This window comes from Podarcis liolepis, assembly GCF_965112155.1.
Source record: "Podarcis liolepis genome assembly, chromosome: 7".
Classification (NCBI taxonomy): Eukaryota; Metazoa; Chordata; class Lepidosauria; order Squamata; family Lacertidae; genus Podarcis; species Podarcis liolepis.
This window is the reverse complement of record NC_139561.1, coordinates 29,885,949-29,904,438: the sequence shown is the minus strand read 5'-3', so window position 1 is coordinate 29,904,438 and position 18,490 is coordinate 29,885,949. Positions and strand designations below refer to the sequence as shown.

Below are 18,490 nucleotides of genomic sequence, written 5' to 3'. Positions count from 1 at the left end.
AAGGTACTCTACAGTGCTAAGAGACACAGCATTAAAAAGAGCACAGAAGAAAGACTACCTGTATTATTGTCCTGATATTACAGGAGTAGGGACCTAGGCTGTTCTCATGGCTGAACCCTGAACGTTCTGACTCAAGAGTGCCTTCTCAGTTCAATTGACAGATAGCCCTTACAGCAAGAGTAGGCAACAGGGTGCCGGTCCTGATGCTGTGGACTAAAACTCCCATTATCCCTGACCACTGACCACTCTGGCTGGGGCTGATGGGAGTTGGGAGTCCAACAACATAGAGAGGGCCACAGGCTCCCCATCTCTGAATGAGACACTAGCTACCTCCATCACTCACCTGTACTGAACATAACGTAATAATAGCCTAGATACCTCCAACATCTCCTCCTCCTTTTAATGAAGGGATGAGCAACCTGCTGACCTCCAGATCTACAGCTCCCATTATCCCTAACCACTCTGGCTGGGGCTGATGGGAGCTGGATTCCAGCAACACCTGGACAGGGTCAGCCCTGCCTTGCGCTACTCCAGTGACATGAAAGCTGTGAAGAGGCACATCGTCCCCTTGACTTGTTCCTCTCCCAGAATGGTTGCTGGGGTGAGGCGGCTCACCTTCAGAATCCTTGAGCTATTGCCAAGTGTTGTTTCCTCCTACTTACCTGCGGTGTGCCTGAAATCTACATGCCCGGAAGGGAAGAAAGTGGTAAGGGAAACCATCCCGTAACGCTTTTCTCCCCAAGAGGCAGCTGATTAAAGATTCTTCTCGTCCTCCCCAAGATACACAACTGTGCATTACTGAGCCTGCACTGTATAGTTAGGAGGCACAGCCCCGGCGACACAGAGAGCACCCGGCAATAGAATGAAATAATACATCTCTGGCTGGCGGAGCAGTTTAAGAGCCGCAGGAAGTGCTGGGAACGGAGAGTTTCTGACAAATTAGCTTTGCTAACACTAGAATCTGCCTTAATTCAATTTTGGGAGCCAAATATACCTCCTCAATTTCATAGAGGCTGTTATCCAAAGCTTCAGTGTATCAAATTACAGGGTACATTTGGCTGGAAGTGCCCATTTGCAGCCAATTTCAAGCCCTCGGCTCTGTCTTGTCCAGTAACCAAGTAGTATTTACTGTGGGGCCGTCTTGGTTAAGGAGAACAAACAAGAACAGAAGGGCTGGAGTGCTAACTTTGGAGGACACAGATCTTTGTCAAAGTAACACAGCCAGCAAGGGCCATTCCATGCCCAGAACTTAAAAAGATGAATCATTCATTAGGCTCTAGAGTGTGTGTTCCTGGTTGTGTGCGTGTGTGTGCCTGTAATTTTTTTCTGTCTGTCTAACTATGTGTGCTCTGATTGTGTGTGAGGATCTGGTCACTTTTATTATGATTATCATTGCAGAGTTCAAAGGGACCCCCAAGGGTCATCTGGTCCAACCCCCTGCAGTGCAGGAATCACAACTAAAGAATCATTGACAAATGGCCACCCTACCTCTGCATAAAAACCTCCAATGAAGGAGAGTCTACCACCTTCCACTGTCAAACAGCTCTTCCCATCAGAAAGTTCTTCCTAATGTTTAGTTTGAATCTTCTTTCTTTTCTTTTAAATCCATTGGTTCAGGTCCTACCCTCTGGAGGAGCAGAAAACAAGCTTGCCCAATCTTAAATGTGGCAGTCGGTCAGACATTTGAAGTTGGTTTTCATATCACCTCTCAAAGTGCTGGGATTGACCTTTAAAGCCTTACGCAGCTAAGGACCTCAACACCTCAGGGACCGCTTCTCTCCACATGAACTGACCCAGACCCTTCAGTTGTTATCGGAGACCCTTCTTTGTGTGGATCCTCCATGGCAGACCTGGAGAGTAGCCATATGAGAACATGTCCTTTTCAGTGGTGGCTCCCCACTTGTGGAACATTCTCCACGGGGAGGCTCACCTGACACCATCATTACATAAACATTTCTTTTCCATCAGGCCTTGGGCCTCCTTGAGTGGGTGAGATGTTTTAATCCTGCCTTTTAAAAACAGACTTGTCTTTTAGTTTGTTTTTGTTTTTTCCTTTTAATGCATGTGCTTGTTTATATATTGTAAGTCGCTCTGAGTTACCTTGGTAAGAAAAAGCGACCAATAAATTTAATAAATAAATATAAATGAATAAATATTAAAAGCAGTTTCAAATGACTTAAAACTGCAGAAATAAGGCGGGTCCTAAAAAAATATGTATCTCAAGTGCAGAAAAGCCAGGGTAAAGCAGTGCATCTTCAGAATTTACCAAAAGGTATACAATGAAGCCCACAACATAGAGCATGGGTAGGCAAACTAAGGCCTGGGGGCCAGATTCGGCTCAATCACCTTCTAAATCTGGCCTGCAGACAGTCTGGGAATCATTGTGTTTTTACATGAATAGAATGTGTCCTTTTATTTAAAATGCATCTCTGGGTTATTTGTGGGGCATAGGATTTTTTTTTCCTTTTCAAAATATAGTCTGGCCCCCCACAAGGTCTGAGGGACAGTGGACCGGCCCCCTGGTGAAAAAGTTTGCTAACCCCTTACATAGGGTCTGCCACAGAGAATTTTGAAATGCCCACTTTTAGACTCTCAACAGCTTTCCAAGGAAGCAATGAAATTTCTGGGCCCCCTACCTAAAAAGTTCCCCATCCCCGAGTTTCAACTTTTGGATGAAGATGGAGTCAAAGGGGTGCTCAGCACAACCCAAAAATGTGCATTGAGGGAGAGCTTTGAAATTTGATACCCTCCCTTTCCTCTGAAATCTCAGACTGAAATCCAATTAAAGTGAGAGGGCTTTTATTTCTGGGCCTCTGTGACTCAAACGAGGGATCTCATGACCTGGGGCTAGAATCAAGTCTAATGAGCTCCCACAGGCTGCATGTTCAGGCCTTCAGGTACAAAGACCAAGGGAAAACATTGCCCCCCACAACTGACAGGTCACATGAAGCCTCTAGTAGACTAGCCTGGCCTGCTACAAGTACCGCGAAACCTGTCCTTCTGCCCTTGTCTGATCAAACAAGTTGGGATCTTTCACCTCCTCCATTTCAAGGCTCTAGTGCCTCCGGTCTAAACTCCCAACACTAGCCACTGGTCTCAGAGAACCTGTTTGGTTGCAAGTCACTTTAACCAACCAACCAACCAACAAAAAACATGTCTAGGTCTAGTTGCAGGGCATGACTCCACCTCCCCTACCACTTCCTACCACCCAGGAAGTCTGCAATATACAGGACCTTCCTATACACAGGTCACTTTGTTAGCTGTCCAACACAGACAACAATCAGGAAATCCGGCTGTACGAGTACAGCTGGTGAATGTTAACTTGGGTGCTCTGGGAATGGCCATGTGACAGAGTGCGGCCTGGCTTGTTTGCGGATAAAGAGAGAGTGTGCATACAGCTACACACAAACCCCAGAAACCTGCTCCCTTCCCCTCTCCATCCCTTCAGATCCTCACCTTTAACCACTTCCCAATTCCCAAACAGTAGCGTAAATGTGCAACCGGACAGGATATATGTTGCATGTTGCTCTCCTCCGTTTGCCCACCTACATTCCTGACCTACTGCTTTGGCTAAGCATAGAAGTCACTGCCACTTTTAATGAGTGGGAGGTTCATTGATTGCTAGGCATGCAAATAGGTAGGGATTGGTATAACAGTTGCCAATGCCACAAAGGAACAGAAGGCACAAGAAAGCAGGGAACTTCCCCTTCGCATTCTTTTGGGGAATACACATTTAGGGAGCTCTGACCTAAGCTGAAAGTTACCTGAGTTCTGAGCACAGTCTGTTAAGTTTCCCCTATACTGCAAAACAAGACTAAAGCCCTAACAGGTGGACACTTGTGGTAAAGCCAATCAGAACAGAAATCCTTCAACTGTTTCTGGAAACTGCAGATAGTGGGTGCCTGTCACATCTCGACAGGGATGCTATTCCACAGGACACTGGCAGCCACACTAAAAGCCCTGCTCTCAATCACCGCAGAGGCTTTCATATTAGTGCCAGCACTTTGAACCTGGCACAGTAGCAGATTGGTAGCCACCGCAAATCCTGCAAGTAGGGTGCTATATGCTGGCAGTAGTTTGCCTACTTAAGCAACCGAAGTCTCTGTGTTCTGAACCAGCTGCAGCCTCTGGACTAACATAAAGGGTAGCCCCACACAGAGTGTGATTGATTTATTGAAGTGATTTATAAGCAAGTTTTCCAGTCATCACACATTTTCGGGCTTGAGGAATTCAGCAGGTCAAATCCAGGAAAGTATACAATTTTAGCACAGTCAAGAGGAAGGCTAAAAGGATGAGCAGTCACAGTGCCAAAACCCTGAACTGCTGCTGCCAGCCAGTGTTGACAGTACAGAGCAAGATGGACCAATGGTCTGGCTTGGTATAATGCAGCTTCCATCCTATGCTCCTAGTCTTTCACACTGCAAAAAGAAAAAGTGTGTCTTTCACAATACCTTCATGTGTTGCTAGCATGCCAGGGATTCTCTGCAAGCTGGACACAGGGGTGTTCTCTGGCAGGAGGTGATAGACAGCCTCCAGGGGTGGGTGTGGCTGCAAGCTGCATTGAAGATGGCAGTTGTCAATCGCCATCAGGTTCTTGTTCACTAAAGAAAGGAGAATAGGAAACTTTTTTTCTTAATTCAGTGAGACCGAGAAGTGCCCTGCTTTGCCCAAGAAAATAAGCCACACTGAAATGGAAGACAGCACGACTCCTATGGATTGCTTTCAACTAAGTTTATTCAGAATAAACCCACTGAAATTAATGAAATGAAATAGCCAAGGCCATTAATACTGAGGGGTGTACTCAAAGTACAATTGGGGGCATCTCTGGATCTTTAGCCTGTTTGTGTGTGTATGTGTGTTGTGTATGTGTGTAAGGTTATATGTATGTGTAGGGGGGATTTTTAAGAAGTGCTTCTTTGCTCATCCCCGCTGGACAAGCCACACCCAAAATTCTTTCTTTTGTACTGTTCTAAAGGGAGCTGGAACTCAATCAGAAGCACAGGCTTAGCAGACAATGGTTTCGTCCCCACAAAGTGCTACGTCATGGTTTGTTTTAACCATAGTTTGTCCAACATCTCACTGATGAACAAGCAACCCACATCTTCACTCTCCAAATTTTGTTGTTTTCCTGCTGCTCTTCCCTCTCATGGCTCTGTAAGCCAGAAAGCACCTGGGCTGGGGCGGCCAAACAAAGTGTGGTTAAGCAAGGCTGTTTGGTTTGGATGTTACACTAACCCACACTTAAAACAAGCTGTGGTCTGCAATTCTCATGTGTTTATTGAGGATGCTTTACTTGACCATAGGTTTGTTTGTTGTTGTTTTGTTAGTGGTCTGCAATTCGACAAACCATGGCTTCACACTGTGGTTTGTTCCCAGAAAGCAATGCGAGGTTAGTCTGCTTGGCTGGGTTCAGACATTCAAACAAACCATGGTTCAGCTTGGGCTAAATAAACCGTGGATTAGTGTTAGGCACAAAGCAGGCCACCGTATTGCTCATGTTCTCCTTTTACCTTGCCTTCCCATCAGCATGGCCAACCTTGCCTCACTCCAAGGTTGTTCTTGCTCTCTGGCAGGAGCCAGATCTGCAGCAGGAAAACCCATTGCAGCATATCTAAATAGCTCATTCCATCCCATTTGCTGCTACGTATCAACTGGGCACTGTCCTCAAAGAGGGATTCAATCTGCATAAAATATTCAGCATGAGACTGTGCCCTCCTGCAAAACTGCCGCCAACAAGGACCTTTGTCCCTCCCAAATGGATTTGGCTCATGTCTGGGATGCACAGAGCGACTGTCCAGAAACAGCTGGGCTGTTGTAAAAGGTTGACATGGTTGCTGCAGCACCAGAGCAGTCAATTAGGGTGGGATAAGGGAGGAATCGGTCAGCAGGTAAGATGGAAAACAAACAGTAAATTAAATCTGACAGCTCCCTGGAAGCAGTCTGTCTAAAGGCAGTTTGGATCGGCATTTCCAGACTTCTGAACCACACTCTTTATCTGATTTAAAATCAGAGGCATGTTTCTTGTTACTTCCCAAGAGGTTTAGTTTTAGAGTGTGTTAAGGGCTAGCTGGTCGTAAACAAGACTGGGCCCATGATTTGCTTGCTTGAGTGTGTCACGTATTTAGAATAACACAATCCCAGAGCAGTGCTTCAAGCAGGGATGCAACAGGCAGACAGATGTCTCTGAGAGTGGGCAAAGAGTGCATCTGTCTCAGAAGTGACCATATGCTCCAGTCACACACGGTGCAAAGACGAGACAGAATGACCAGTCATGGAAGGGCTGATTGGAAGGAGGCAAACCAGACTGCTGAAGTATACAGTGACACAGCATGCAGACTCTTTTGTGGGTGGGTACTTTGGGCTCATTCATCCCTTCCCCTCTGAGTCCATGTTCTGCTTTCCCTCAGAATTTTATGGATCCGCCTTAATACATATGCAAAGAATACACTGTCTAGCATGTGAAAATGGCGATATGCCTCATGACTTACTCTCTATTGGCTCTTGGAGAAGTGGGTGCAAGAGGGCTCGTGGGGTCCCATGATACAAACTGAGCCTGGAGAGAAAAAGGAGACAGAACATGATACAGAGGGTTGGTGTCATCTTTTGTCCCAGTAAAGGTAAAGGGACCCCTGACCATTAGGTCCAGTCGTGACCGACTCTGGGGTTGCGGCGCTCATCTCGCTTTATTGGCCGAGGAAGCCGGCGTACAGCTTCCAGGTCATGTGGCCAGCATGACTAAGCCGCTTCTGGCAAACCAGAGCAGCGCACGGAAACGCCGTTTACCTTCCCGCTGGAGCGGTACCCATTTATCTACTTGCACTTTGACGTGCTTTCAAACTGCTAGGTTGGCAGGAGCAGGGACCGAGCAATAGGAGCTCACCCCGTCACGGGGATTCGAACCACCGACCTTCTGATCAGCAAGCCTTAGGCTCCGTGGTTTAACCCACAGCGCCACCCCTGCCCAGTTTTTGTCCCAGTGCAGAGTAGTACTTCGTCCCAATGCAGAGTAGTAAATAAAAACCAAAAACTCTCTTTAACCTGCAGCCCTCCAAATATTGTTGGGACTTTAATTCCCATCATCCCTGACCATTGGCCACACTGGTCAGTTGTTAAAGTCCAACAACATTTGGAGGGCTGCAGGTTCCCCAACCAGGTCTACACAAACACAGCTCTAGGCTTAACAACCAGCTAATCTTTCCTGTGTGAACAGCCCTAAAGACACAGAAATCTGCCTCTGCTATTACAAAAGTTTATCCATTTACCCTTTGTCCTTCAAGTTCAGGTTTGTTGGCTCAGATCTGCTGTTAAACAAATGTACGATCCCAAAACCACACGACATCTCCTGCGGGGTCCCGTCCCGCCTCCTGGCTGTTGCTACGACCTCCACCACCAAAACGATGCTGGGATAATCCAAAGATGTGTGGAAATAAACAGTCTGGAAGGGGAGGGCAAGAGGGGAGAGGAGATGAGTTGGGTTATCATAGCAGCTTACAGCTAACTAAAGCCGATTCCAAACTGCGGTCCCTTGCTGCCTGTATATCTGGAACTTCTTCCAAGGACACAAATATGGTACATAAGAATAGAAGAAGAGCCAGCTGAATCAAGCCTTTCCCCTCCTAGTCTCCCACCCTGGGAGATCTTGATTTCCCCACCTCTCACTCAGGTTTCATACACCAACTTTCTGCAACTTTCATGTGTGTGCAGCCCCTGGCCCTCAGTGGCAGTCCAGAGTGGGTGCCCACAGTGCTGGGTCCATATCAGTCATGGCATTAGCAGTAGCCAAGGGGGGGAGGGAGTGAAAATGAACAACCAACTACCCCTGGCAGGGCCAGCCCAAGCCATTTTGCCACTTAAGGCAAAACAGAAAAGGGCAGGGGAGCCTGCCTATCACTGCCTCCTCCTCTGCCTGAGGTGACTAGAAGCCACAGCATGCTGAATAATAATAACATGAATAAAATTTTATTTATATCCCACCCTCCCCAGCCAAAGCCAGGCTCAGAGCGGCTAACAACAGTAAAGTAATCATAGAATCATAGAATCATAGAATCATAGAGTTGGAAGAGACCACAAGGGCCATCGAGTCCAACCCCCTGTCAAGCAGGAAACACCATCAGAGCACTCCTGACATATGGTTGTCAAGCCTCTGCTTAAAGACCTCCAAAGTAGGAGACTCCACCACACTCCTTGGCAGCAAATTCCACTGTCGAGCAGCTCTTACTGCCAGGAAGTTCTTCCTAATGTTTAGGTGGAATCTTCTTTCTTGTAGTTTGAATCCATTGCTCCGTGTCCGCTTCTCTGGAGCAGCAGAAAACAACCTTTCTCCCTCCTCTATGTGACATCCTTTTATATATTTGAACATGGCTATCATATCACCCCTTAACCTCCTCTTCTCCAGGCTAAACATGCCCAGCTCCCTTAGCCGTTCCTCATAAGGCATCGTTTCCAGGCCTTTGACCATTTTGGTTGCCCTCCTCTGGACACGTTCCAGTTTGTCAGTGTCCTTCTTGAACTGTGGTGCCCAGAACTGGACACAGTACTCCAGGTGAGGTCTGACCAGAGCAGAATACAGTGGCACTATTACTTCCCTTGAATACAGCATTCTAAAATCAATTCATTATAAAATCAGTTATAATCAGTGAAGGGGGTGGGGCTGGGAAAAAAAGAATCTGGAGAGCAGCAAGTGACATTAGCCGCCATGGGCAGGAAGCACAGGAGGCAGTGAGCAGTATGCTCCTGGGGGAGGCTGGATTTGCTGTCCCTCCCAGTCATCCCCAGCCTGCCACCCAAGGCAACTGCCTCACCAAGGCTAATGGGTGGGCCAACCCTGACCCCTGTCAAAAGGGAATCAATCCATTTTATGGCATATAGCCAAAGGCCTTTACAATAGACGACAGAGAATAAAAGGAAATTTCATCTAAAATCATACAACGTAACCTCGTAGTAGTTTACAACACAAAAAGAAATATAAAACATTAAGACTTAAGACTGGAGTGCATTCACATAGCTGGGATGGAGCTTCTTGGCTGCCAGCGCAAATGTGGCTACCTGGTGGGTAATGTACCGATGTTTATCTGTTCAGCTGTCACTTCCTGTATGGATCAACCTGGAAGCCAACTGGCGATATAAATTTTCCTCTGGGCATTGTATACGGGGGGGGGGGGGGAATCAGCAGGTAGTGTGTGATGTCCTCTACCTGATTGCATCCATGTATAAATTTGCGATTCATATGGGGAATTCCCTGGTAGCTCCTCTCCAAATATGCCAAAGGCATCTGTTGAAATTTTAGTTCTACAAAGGCCCTGTGTAGTTGTGCGAAGGCCAGAGTCTCAAGGTAATGGTGCCATGAGTGATTGGTCTTAATTTGGAGGTACCAAGTAGAGTAACGGGCAGCAACCATGCATGCTCTGTCTTGGTTGGAATCCTGATCAAATATCCAATTTCTAAGGTCACGTGGGCTAAGGGCTAAGTAGTTCTCCATTTGGAGATCAGAAACCCTAAGATTATCTTGGCACATTTGCACAATCTCAAGATTCCAAAAAGCAGCAGCGCTTACTAAGGGTATGATCCTCGAAGGCATTTAGCCTGTGCCAGTTCCCGTCAAAGAGAATCACTTCTGGACCACTCCCAAACCTTGTCCAGTAGCCTCTCCTTAGACCAGCATGACTTGGAAAGCCTGGGTGCAATCCCTGGCAGGCGTGTGATTGAAGAGCAGGTTAATCCTTCTATTAGAGAGTCATTATCCAAGTGTCACAGGCAAAACATTTGCTGTAATCACAGACTGTCAGGGAAGGATAACGGAGGGAGGCATTAAAGCATCAGTCCGCAGAAATAAATCGTTATTCTATTATCTTTTATTGCAAAATGATGGAAAAAATTGTCAGCAACCGTTGACAAGCGGACCGGCAAGGCAGAGTTATGTGCAGGTTCCTGAAGAATTGGGTACCTCTCTCAAAGTGGGTATCCATTGCGTCGCTAAGCCTATTGCTGTCTCCAGAAGTGCCAATATTGGTCTTCCTAGTCTTATGCCTCCTTTCCTGAATGGGGCTACCACGCTGGCAGTTCAAAGTCACCAGGGTTACACCGAGCTAAAGATTTGGGGGAGAAATTGGCAGAGCTCCCTCCCGAACGAGAATGGGCTACATTAAATGTCTTGTTGCATTTGACATTAACTGGGTGGTTGAAGAAGAAAGGGCCACTGTTCCTCACCCAATTCCATGGCTTCAGCCAAAATCAGGCCTGCCTTCCTTCCACAAATTGCAGCCTCGTTCTGCATGGGCATGGGGCATGAGGGCCATGACAGGGAAGAGTGAAAAAGCCCTGCCCATGTGGCATTGTACTTATAGGGATTGGGAACTTTGCAGTGGTGTCCCCTCACTGGAGTAGGACAGAGTAGGACAAGGAAGGGCACACATACTGGTCTCTGTGGGCATTACAATTCTCTTGGATAGTTTTAAAAGAGGATTGCACAAATTCATGGAGATTGGAGTATCAATGGCTACTGGCCATGATGAGAAGAAGAAGAAGAAGAAGAAGAAGAAGAAGAAGAAGAAGAAGAAGAAGAAGAAGAAGAAGAAGAATTTATTATTTATACCCCACCAATCTGGCTGGGTTTCCCCAGCCACTCTGGGCGGCTTCCAACAAAACACTAAAATACAATAACCTATTAAACATTAAAAGCTTCCCTAAACAGGGCTGCCTTCAGATGTCTTCTAAAAGTTTGGTAGTTATTTTTTTCTTTGACATCTGGTGGGAGGGCGTTCCACAGGGTGGGTGCCACTACCGAGAAGGCCCTCTGCCTGGTTCTCTGTAACTTGGCTTCTCGCAGCGAGGGAACTGCCAGAAGACTATGCTCTACCTTCACAGTTGGAGGAAGTAATGTTTCTGAATACCAGCTGCTGGAAACCACAGAAGGGGAGAGGGCTCTTGTACTTGGATCCCACTTGAGGGTCTTCCACAGGCATCATAGAAATGAGCCTTTGGCTCGGACTTTGTATAGCCTGGGAACAACATGTGAGTTCTTTAAAACCTTGGATCCACCAGGATCCACAGCACAGAACGCACAATTAAATCCAAATAAATATTTTTTTTTACTTATTATGTGCTTGCCTAGCTTTATGTAATGGAAGCAGGATTACTTGCATGCAGCATATTTCACATGCCTAATTGTCGACAGGGGGGATCCGCTGAGCATCCAGGAACTTGGACAACTCTCTCTGTTTGCCATTAAGAAGACAAGCATTAAGAGACGGTTCCCCTGCACAGGCAGCTCTCTCTGAAAGGTTTGAAAGCAGCTTCCCAGGAAGGTAAACGAGGGAAATGTAATTATTTGCAATGGCACCTTGGCAAACCTCTCCACACAAGTGCTCCCCCATTATCATCAGGGGGAAATAATAATTGAATAATCACAGTGATATGAAGCTGTTCATTAGCCGGAATGGAACGGCTGGGGGAGAATGGCAAACGAGGCTCAGCAAATTATCCACGCAGGAACCGTGTTTGTGACAGATGAGACGATGTTCTCCTGCCCTCTTTGGAGCGGCTTATCAGGATTTGACAGTTATTCTCTGTGACGGAATAAACAACTTTCTAAACCATTAACATGTGCTGCATTCCAATCCCTGGAATACCCTCAATGCAAAAACAAAAAAACCAAAACCTGGATTTTTCTGTTGCTGTTGATACTGTTTAGCAGAACAATTTTACCGGCTCCTTTAGATTGCACTGCCATTATTGTGGGAAAGAAGGGTCACAAGAAGGTCTTGAGACTCTTCAAATGGCAGAAGGATGGAGTATGTGAGTCAAAGGCAAAGGAACCTGGTAGCCAGCTGAAGCAGGTGTCCGAGTTGCTCAGACTAGCAGGGAAATCCGTCCTGGAAGCAAGGGTCTCAGAGCCACAAGTGGCATGCCCTTGCCCCCCTTTGAGGTCATGCTGGCATCGCTGAAAGCGTTAGTGGCCACCTCTGTATGATTAAGAATGAGAATGGCAGGCAAGTGGTTTTCAATTCACTCATAAGACTGCAAATGCAATAAGTAAGACGTGGACCTCACTGGGCATGATACCACCCTTGACTGAAAGAACAAAAACGCTAAATTGCAATCCCAGCATAATTCATTCCTGCCCAAAGAGAAGCCCACAGAGGCCAGCCTGCATTTGTCCTCATCACCTCTTCCTCCTTCCACTGCTGCCCTCATCCTGACACTTGTTCCTCCTTGCTTCTCCCCTCCCTTCATTGACTCCCCACCAGCCAAAATGGAGACTGGAAGATCCTCAGGTTGAAAACTGTTTATATTACTAAACTAAACAAACAAAAACGCTCCTTAAAGTAAGAAGCACTCGCTGTTGCTTCTCTGGCCTTCAGGGAAGCGTCTCTTTGCATGCTCGGAAACAATGCATGATTCTGACAGGTGAATGCTACCACATAAGGCTGTTTCTGAAGCAGTCCTGGCTCCTCCCATATCTGCCATAGTGGCTGTGCTGGGCAGGCCTTAAAACAACAGTCCAAGAGCTTTCCTAGCAGGGCTGACTTTCCAGGAGCCCAACTAATCACATGGTTTTTCTGCTTTAGACACACTCTTTGCCACAATTCTACTTTTGGATCAAAATTGGCTGAGCAGTCTGGAGAACTTCTTCTTCTTCTTCTTATTATTATTATTATTATTATTACCCTACCCATCTGCCTGGGTTTCCCCAGCCACTCTGGGCAGATTCCAACAAAATATTAAATATTAAAACATCAGTCATTAAAAATTTCCCTAAACAGGGCTGCCTTCAGATGTCTTCTAAAAGTCAGATAGTTGTTTATTTCCTTGACATCTGATGGGAGGGCGTTCCACAGGGCGGGCGCCACTACCGAGAAGGCCCTCTGGCTGGTTCCCTGTAGCCTCACTTCTCGCAGTGAGGGAACCGCCAGAAGGCCCTCGGCGCTGGACCTCAGTGTCCGAGCTGAACGATGGGGGTGGAGACGCTCCTTCAGACGCTCCTCCCAAAGAACAGAAGAGTGACACAAATACCTCTGTAAGTTCAAGGAAGTATGAAATGTGTGCGGGAAAGCAAAAAGAGCGTGGCTTTGGGATACTGAGGAGGCAATTTTGAAAAAATAGCATGACATATTCAGTGTGAGGGCTGTGTCCCAGGAGCCTCAGTGGACTACCCTCTGGGGACACTAGTTCCGATAAGAAGAAATTATTTCTGTGCACCGAAATATCACTGTGAAATGTGTTATAGGAATTCTAAGGTGTTAAATATAGAATAAATGTTGATAATTGCACAAGGTAAACACACATACATAAGCATATAAACCACATGTCTAAAATAGCACAGGAGAGCAATCCAAAAGCCATCTTGGATCACCTAAAGACTCTCAGTATTTCCTCTGCCTCTCTAATCCCCCTTGTCTGATAAATAGCAATCAGAAGAAGTTCCTGAAGGTATTCCTCTCCTATATCTATGAACCTCCTTGGTATTACGTGTCATTGTTTGCCCAGATGCTCTGCATTGAGGGATCTCTGATGGGCATCCTGATCGTCTTATCAAATACTAATGTTTTGTGTAAACTGTATCTGGAACAATGCAAAACTTGCTAAATCCTCAAGAATATCACACCTTGGCCTGCCTGAGACACAGTAACCCCACCTTGTGTGTGATGTAATTTCTGACTGTTTGTAGCAGGGATGTGCTTCTTCTCCACGCCAAAATGCAATGTTTCTTCTTGGTTCTGGCCCAAGAGAACCTCTGGGTCTCTCTTGCCTCTTTGCAAGGTGGGGTGTGGGACTCTGTTGCAACAGAAAAATAAAGATCTGCCTAGCTTTCATTGCATCCTGCCTCCATCCATTCATCTCTGACTGATCATGAACTTAGAGAGGACTCAGACTCTTGGGGAGTTGGGCAGCAAAAGTCAACCACCCGTATTTTTTCTATATCAAATGTGATGAGAGTATCGAGCACCTGATTGGCCCACTGCACCCATTTGCCACTGTAGGAGAGAGAGAAATTGTAAAATGAACCATAATCCTAAAGTCCCCAGGAACTGTGCTTTACAAATACTAAAACGCAACAGTGCATTTAAAGAAAGAAAGGCAATCCACTTAATGGGATCATCGGGGAGGGAGGGAAGACGCAGGGCTACTCAGAGCAAGGTCTAGTGGTGCCAAGTTTAAGACAACACAGAATAAAGTTACTGGGGAGGGACACCCCATCACCCTCAGCTGCTCCTACCATCCCTGAATTGGTTGGATATGCTTGCTGACCTTGCGTCATTCCTGGAGCAAGAGCACCATCTGCTGCCTGATCTCAAGCATGACAAGTAGTGAGAATTTTTATTTTTTAAAAATCTATTCCATCATTTACTTGACTGGGGGATGAGGGTAGAGCAGACAGACAGAATGGAGGCACAATACCGAGTCGTGTTCATTTACAAAGCCCTGAACAACTTATGTGCAGGGTAGCTCAGGGAATTTGTCTAACCCTCTTTTAAAGCCATCAAAATGTGTAGCCTCTTGCAGGAGAGAATTCCACCAAGTTACACTCAAGAGAAATCCCAGTTCTGTTCAAACCCTTCATTCCGGAGAGGAGCGTTACTAACGTTACTAAAAATGGGGAAAGAAGAAAGGCAGGACATCCAGGAGAATATTGAGAGACCTATAAGTGATATGGGGCTGGGGGAAAGACAGCATGGTGTAGTGGGTAGTGTTTTGGGAACAGGATGTAGGAGACCACGGTTCAGATTTCCATTCAGCTATGAAGCTCACTGGGTGACTTTGGGACAGTCACTGGCTCTCATCTTAACCTACCTCACAGGTTGTTATTATTATTATTATACTCTGCCCATCTGACTGGGCTGTCCCAGGCACTCTGGCTGACTTCCAACATAATAAAAACATAGCAAACATCAAACATTAAAAAGTTCTCGATACAGGTAGGTTGTGGGGATTAAATGAGGAGGGAGAACCATGTACACCACCTTGAGCTCCTTGGAGAAAAAGGTGTGATAGAAATGCAATAAATACATAAACTACCAGGGAAGGAGCATGAGCTCAGGGACTCCGGCAGGGTCCAAGGCTGTGATCTAGCCAAGTCTGGGTGTGCCCCACCCTCCACTTGAGCTGCTGAGAGGAATAGATCACACCACTTTGCCCCCTGTGGTTGGCATGGCCATAGAATCACAGGTGTATGAAGCCTCAGGATCGTAGGATCCTAACCTGCTGTAGAAGAAGAAGAGGAGTTTGGATTTGATATCCTGCTTTATCACTACCCTAAGGAGTCTCAAAGCGGCTAACATTCTCCTTTCCCTTCCTCCCCCACAACAAACACTCTGTGAGGTGAGTGAGGCTGAGAGACTTCAGAGAAGTGTGACTGACCCAAGGTCACCCAGCAGCTGCATGTGGAGGAGCGGAGACGCGAACCCGGTTCCCCAGATCACGAGACTACCGCTCTTAACCACTACTGTACCTGTGATCATTCAGGCTCCAGCATCTAACCTCAGGCAACTCCTAAGAGATCACCAGCCCTTTAAGCAAAAGCACATAAAGGGACATCCTAAATCAATGGGCTGGAGCAACTGCTCTATGAGGGAAGGTTATAGTATCTGGAGTTTTTTCAGTTGTTTCCAGAAAGTGCAGATCAGGGTTCCTGTCACAGCTCAACAATATTCCACAGAAAAAGGGCAGGCACACTAAAAGCCCTGCTCCGAGTTACTGCAGAATGGGCTTCTCAGACCTCTGGAACTTGCAAGAGAAGCTCTCCTGCCGACAAAAGATGCTGGACTAGGCAGGCCATTGGTCTGATCCAGAAGGGCTCTTTTTACATTCTTATGGGATTGCACATGACCTCCTGCTGACTTCAGGGTGAGGTTCCTGGCAACCACAAACTGTTGGTTGGCTAGCAAGGCCAGCCAACGTTTTGCTGACCTCTACTACCTATATTCACTGATAACACCCGGGTTCCAGGTCTGATAAGAATCCCCCCTTGCCTGCATGTTATTTGGTTGCCGGGCATGCAACTAGGTCTGAGATGAGGCTGGGGACTGGAGTAGGGGCTGCGTCCTTCATCAAGACACTAGCAGCTTCCTAAAGCAGTAGGTGTGGGGGAAATTCACTTATGCAATCCCTAGTGGGAAAGGGGTTCGCCTTCCTCTCCATTTGAGCATTCCGACAATACCTCCAACACATGCACTGGCAGAGCAGATCAGGAGAAGAAAGCACACAAAATGACTGCAAGAGGTCGCAAAAGAGACCAGCATACAATTTTTAACACCTCAAGCAACCAGGTGCCAGGATCTTTCCAGCCCCAACATAATACGATTCCAACGTGGTGGAGGAGGAGACTAAGGGGGCAGAGAATCTCTGGTCCCAGTTTCAGAAACCAAGAAGCCGAGAGGTATGTATTATGTTTATTAAGCTATTAATAAAAGTGTAAGGGAAGAACTTTTTTTCCACTGTGACATCAATACCACCCACCAGATTACAATTACAGTTAAGGGGAGATATTGCAATGGCAGGTGCCTGCATGATTTACAGCGGGAGACCCATTCCTAACCTCGCGTCCCAGACACGTACCTATCTTTCTAGTTCATTATGATTATTAATAATTGATACTGGCAAAGTATTGTTTGCAACCTGTAACACAGTCCTTGCTGAAATCCTGGGGCACGTTGGCGATCTAAACTTCCACAGGTCCCTGAGGCATCAGCAGGAACCTCTGTACATGCAGTGGAACCACCATCACATGGATAAAAGAAGCAGGACCCATGTATGAACAGACTGAAGCCGTACCAACTTTTTTGAAAGAGAAAAGCTGTGAGCTACTACTGAGCCCTCACCAGGATATCAGGACTCTCAGCTCTTCAACCCTGTCCTGTTACCTTGTCAGAAAGTACAATGGAGGTAGATTTTCCTGCCCTGCCTTCCCTGATCCCACCTTTCCACCCATCCTGTTGAAGGCCCTTAAAAACAGCTCAAATTAGCATCATGTCTATTATGGTATAACCATGAACTCCTCACCCCACTGCAGAAATAATGAGTCGCCTATAGGCTTTTGAACCACCCTGTGGATTTGGGCCAATTCTACTTCACCACCCTGTGCACCCCAATTTCAGCCATCACTCAAAGCATCTCTTCCTTACCTCGTGGAAGACCACTGCAGGGGGATGTCCCAGCCCAGCTTTAAGGGGCTTCGTGGCACTCCTCCAGGTCTTCCCAAAGAAATGGTGGTAGGTGACATCAAAGAAGGAAAGGCGCAGCTGGAATTCCACGTCCGACATTTCGTCCAACGCTCTCTGCCAGTGGTAGACCAAAGCAAACCATGAGAATGTAAGAAGAACCAAATGGATCGGGCCGGTGGCCCATATAGACCAATATCCTGTTATCACTGTGGCCAACCAGATGCCAATTATGGAATGCCTGCAAGCAGGACCTGAGCACAAGAGCACCCTCCTTTCCTGTGGTTTCCAGGGAAACGGGAAGCTGAGCTGGATAAGTCTTTGGTCTAGTTGACAAGGATTCTTATTAAGTTCTTAAACACGGAGAGTGCAGCACCAGGAAATTCCATTGCCTCTCTCAAGGCATGGGTCCAGAGGAGGTGGCCCTTCCAGCAACATGCAGAATGCAGGGTTCATCTACAAGTTCTCAGATTACAAATGGAATTTGCAGCAAACTGTTAAAAACTTAAGAGGAGCCTCCTGGATCAGGCCAATGGCCCATCAAACCATGCATCCTGTTCTTACAGTGCTGCCTCTGACCATGGAGGTGGAACACAGTTGTCAAGGCCAGTAGCAGTGAGTTGATTAGCATGGTCTGTCCATCAGAACAGAGGAGGGCCTATCCTAAGGAGAAAAGGAACTATTTGCACCTGTTTTAACAAATCTCAGGGTTTCCCAAATTTGGGTCTCCAGCTGGTTTTGGACTAAATTCCCGTCATCCCTAGCTAGCACAACTAGCAGTCAGGGATGATGGGAATTGTGGTCCAAAAACAGCTGGAGACCAAGCTTGGGAAACACTGTAAAGTTACTTCTTCCCCAACCTGCTGTCCTCCCGCCAGCCCCATTTATTACAGTCAGATATCAGGGATGATGGGAGTTGTGATCCAAAATATTTGGCGTGCCCCAGGCCAGAAAAGGCTTGCGTAAACTAACTGGTATATGAGATGTGCCTACTCAGAACGGTAGGATGAACTGAATTTGGTAGAACTTACTCCAAGGTAAGGAACGCGGGTGGCACTGTGGGTTAAACCAGAGCCTAGGGCTTGCGAATCAGAAGGTCGGCAGTTCGAATCCCCACAACCGAGTGAGCTCACATTGCTCGGTCCCAGCTCCTGCCAACCTAGCACTTCAAAAGCACGTCAAAGTGCAAGTAGATAAATAGGTACCACTCTGGCGGAAGGTAAGCGGCGTTTCCGTGCACTGCTCTGGTTCAACAGAAGCGGCTTGGTCACGCTGGCCACATGACCGGGAAGCTGTACGCCAGCTCCCTCGGCCAATAAAGCGAGATGAGCGCC

The 18,490-nt window shown here is 46.8% G+C and overlaps 1 protein-coding gene across 2 annotated transcripts in view; it reads right to left on the bottom strand.

Annotated features, from left to right (window-relative positions):
- Positions 1-18,490, bottom strand: part of NPHP4 (nephrocystin 4) — a 97,801-nt gene that overhangs the window by 69,467 nt on the left and 9,844 nt on the right. For both annotated transcript variants that reach the window (XM_083512837.1, XM_083512836.1), the window contains exons 3-6: positions 17,121-17,273; positions 7,263-7,435; positions 6,489-6,553; positions 4,452-4,601 (exon numbers count right to left, since the gene is read on the bottom strand). In XM_083512837.1, the coding sequence (XP_083368963.1) occupies positions 4,452-4,601; positions 6,489-6,553; positions 7,263-7,435; positions 17,121-17,273 (541 nt within the window). The remainder of the gene's footprint in view (positions 1-4,451; positions 4,602-6,488; positions 6,554-7,262; positions 7,436-17,120; positions 17,274-18,490) is intronic.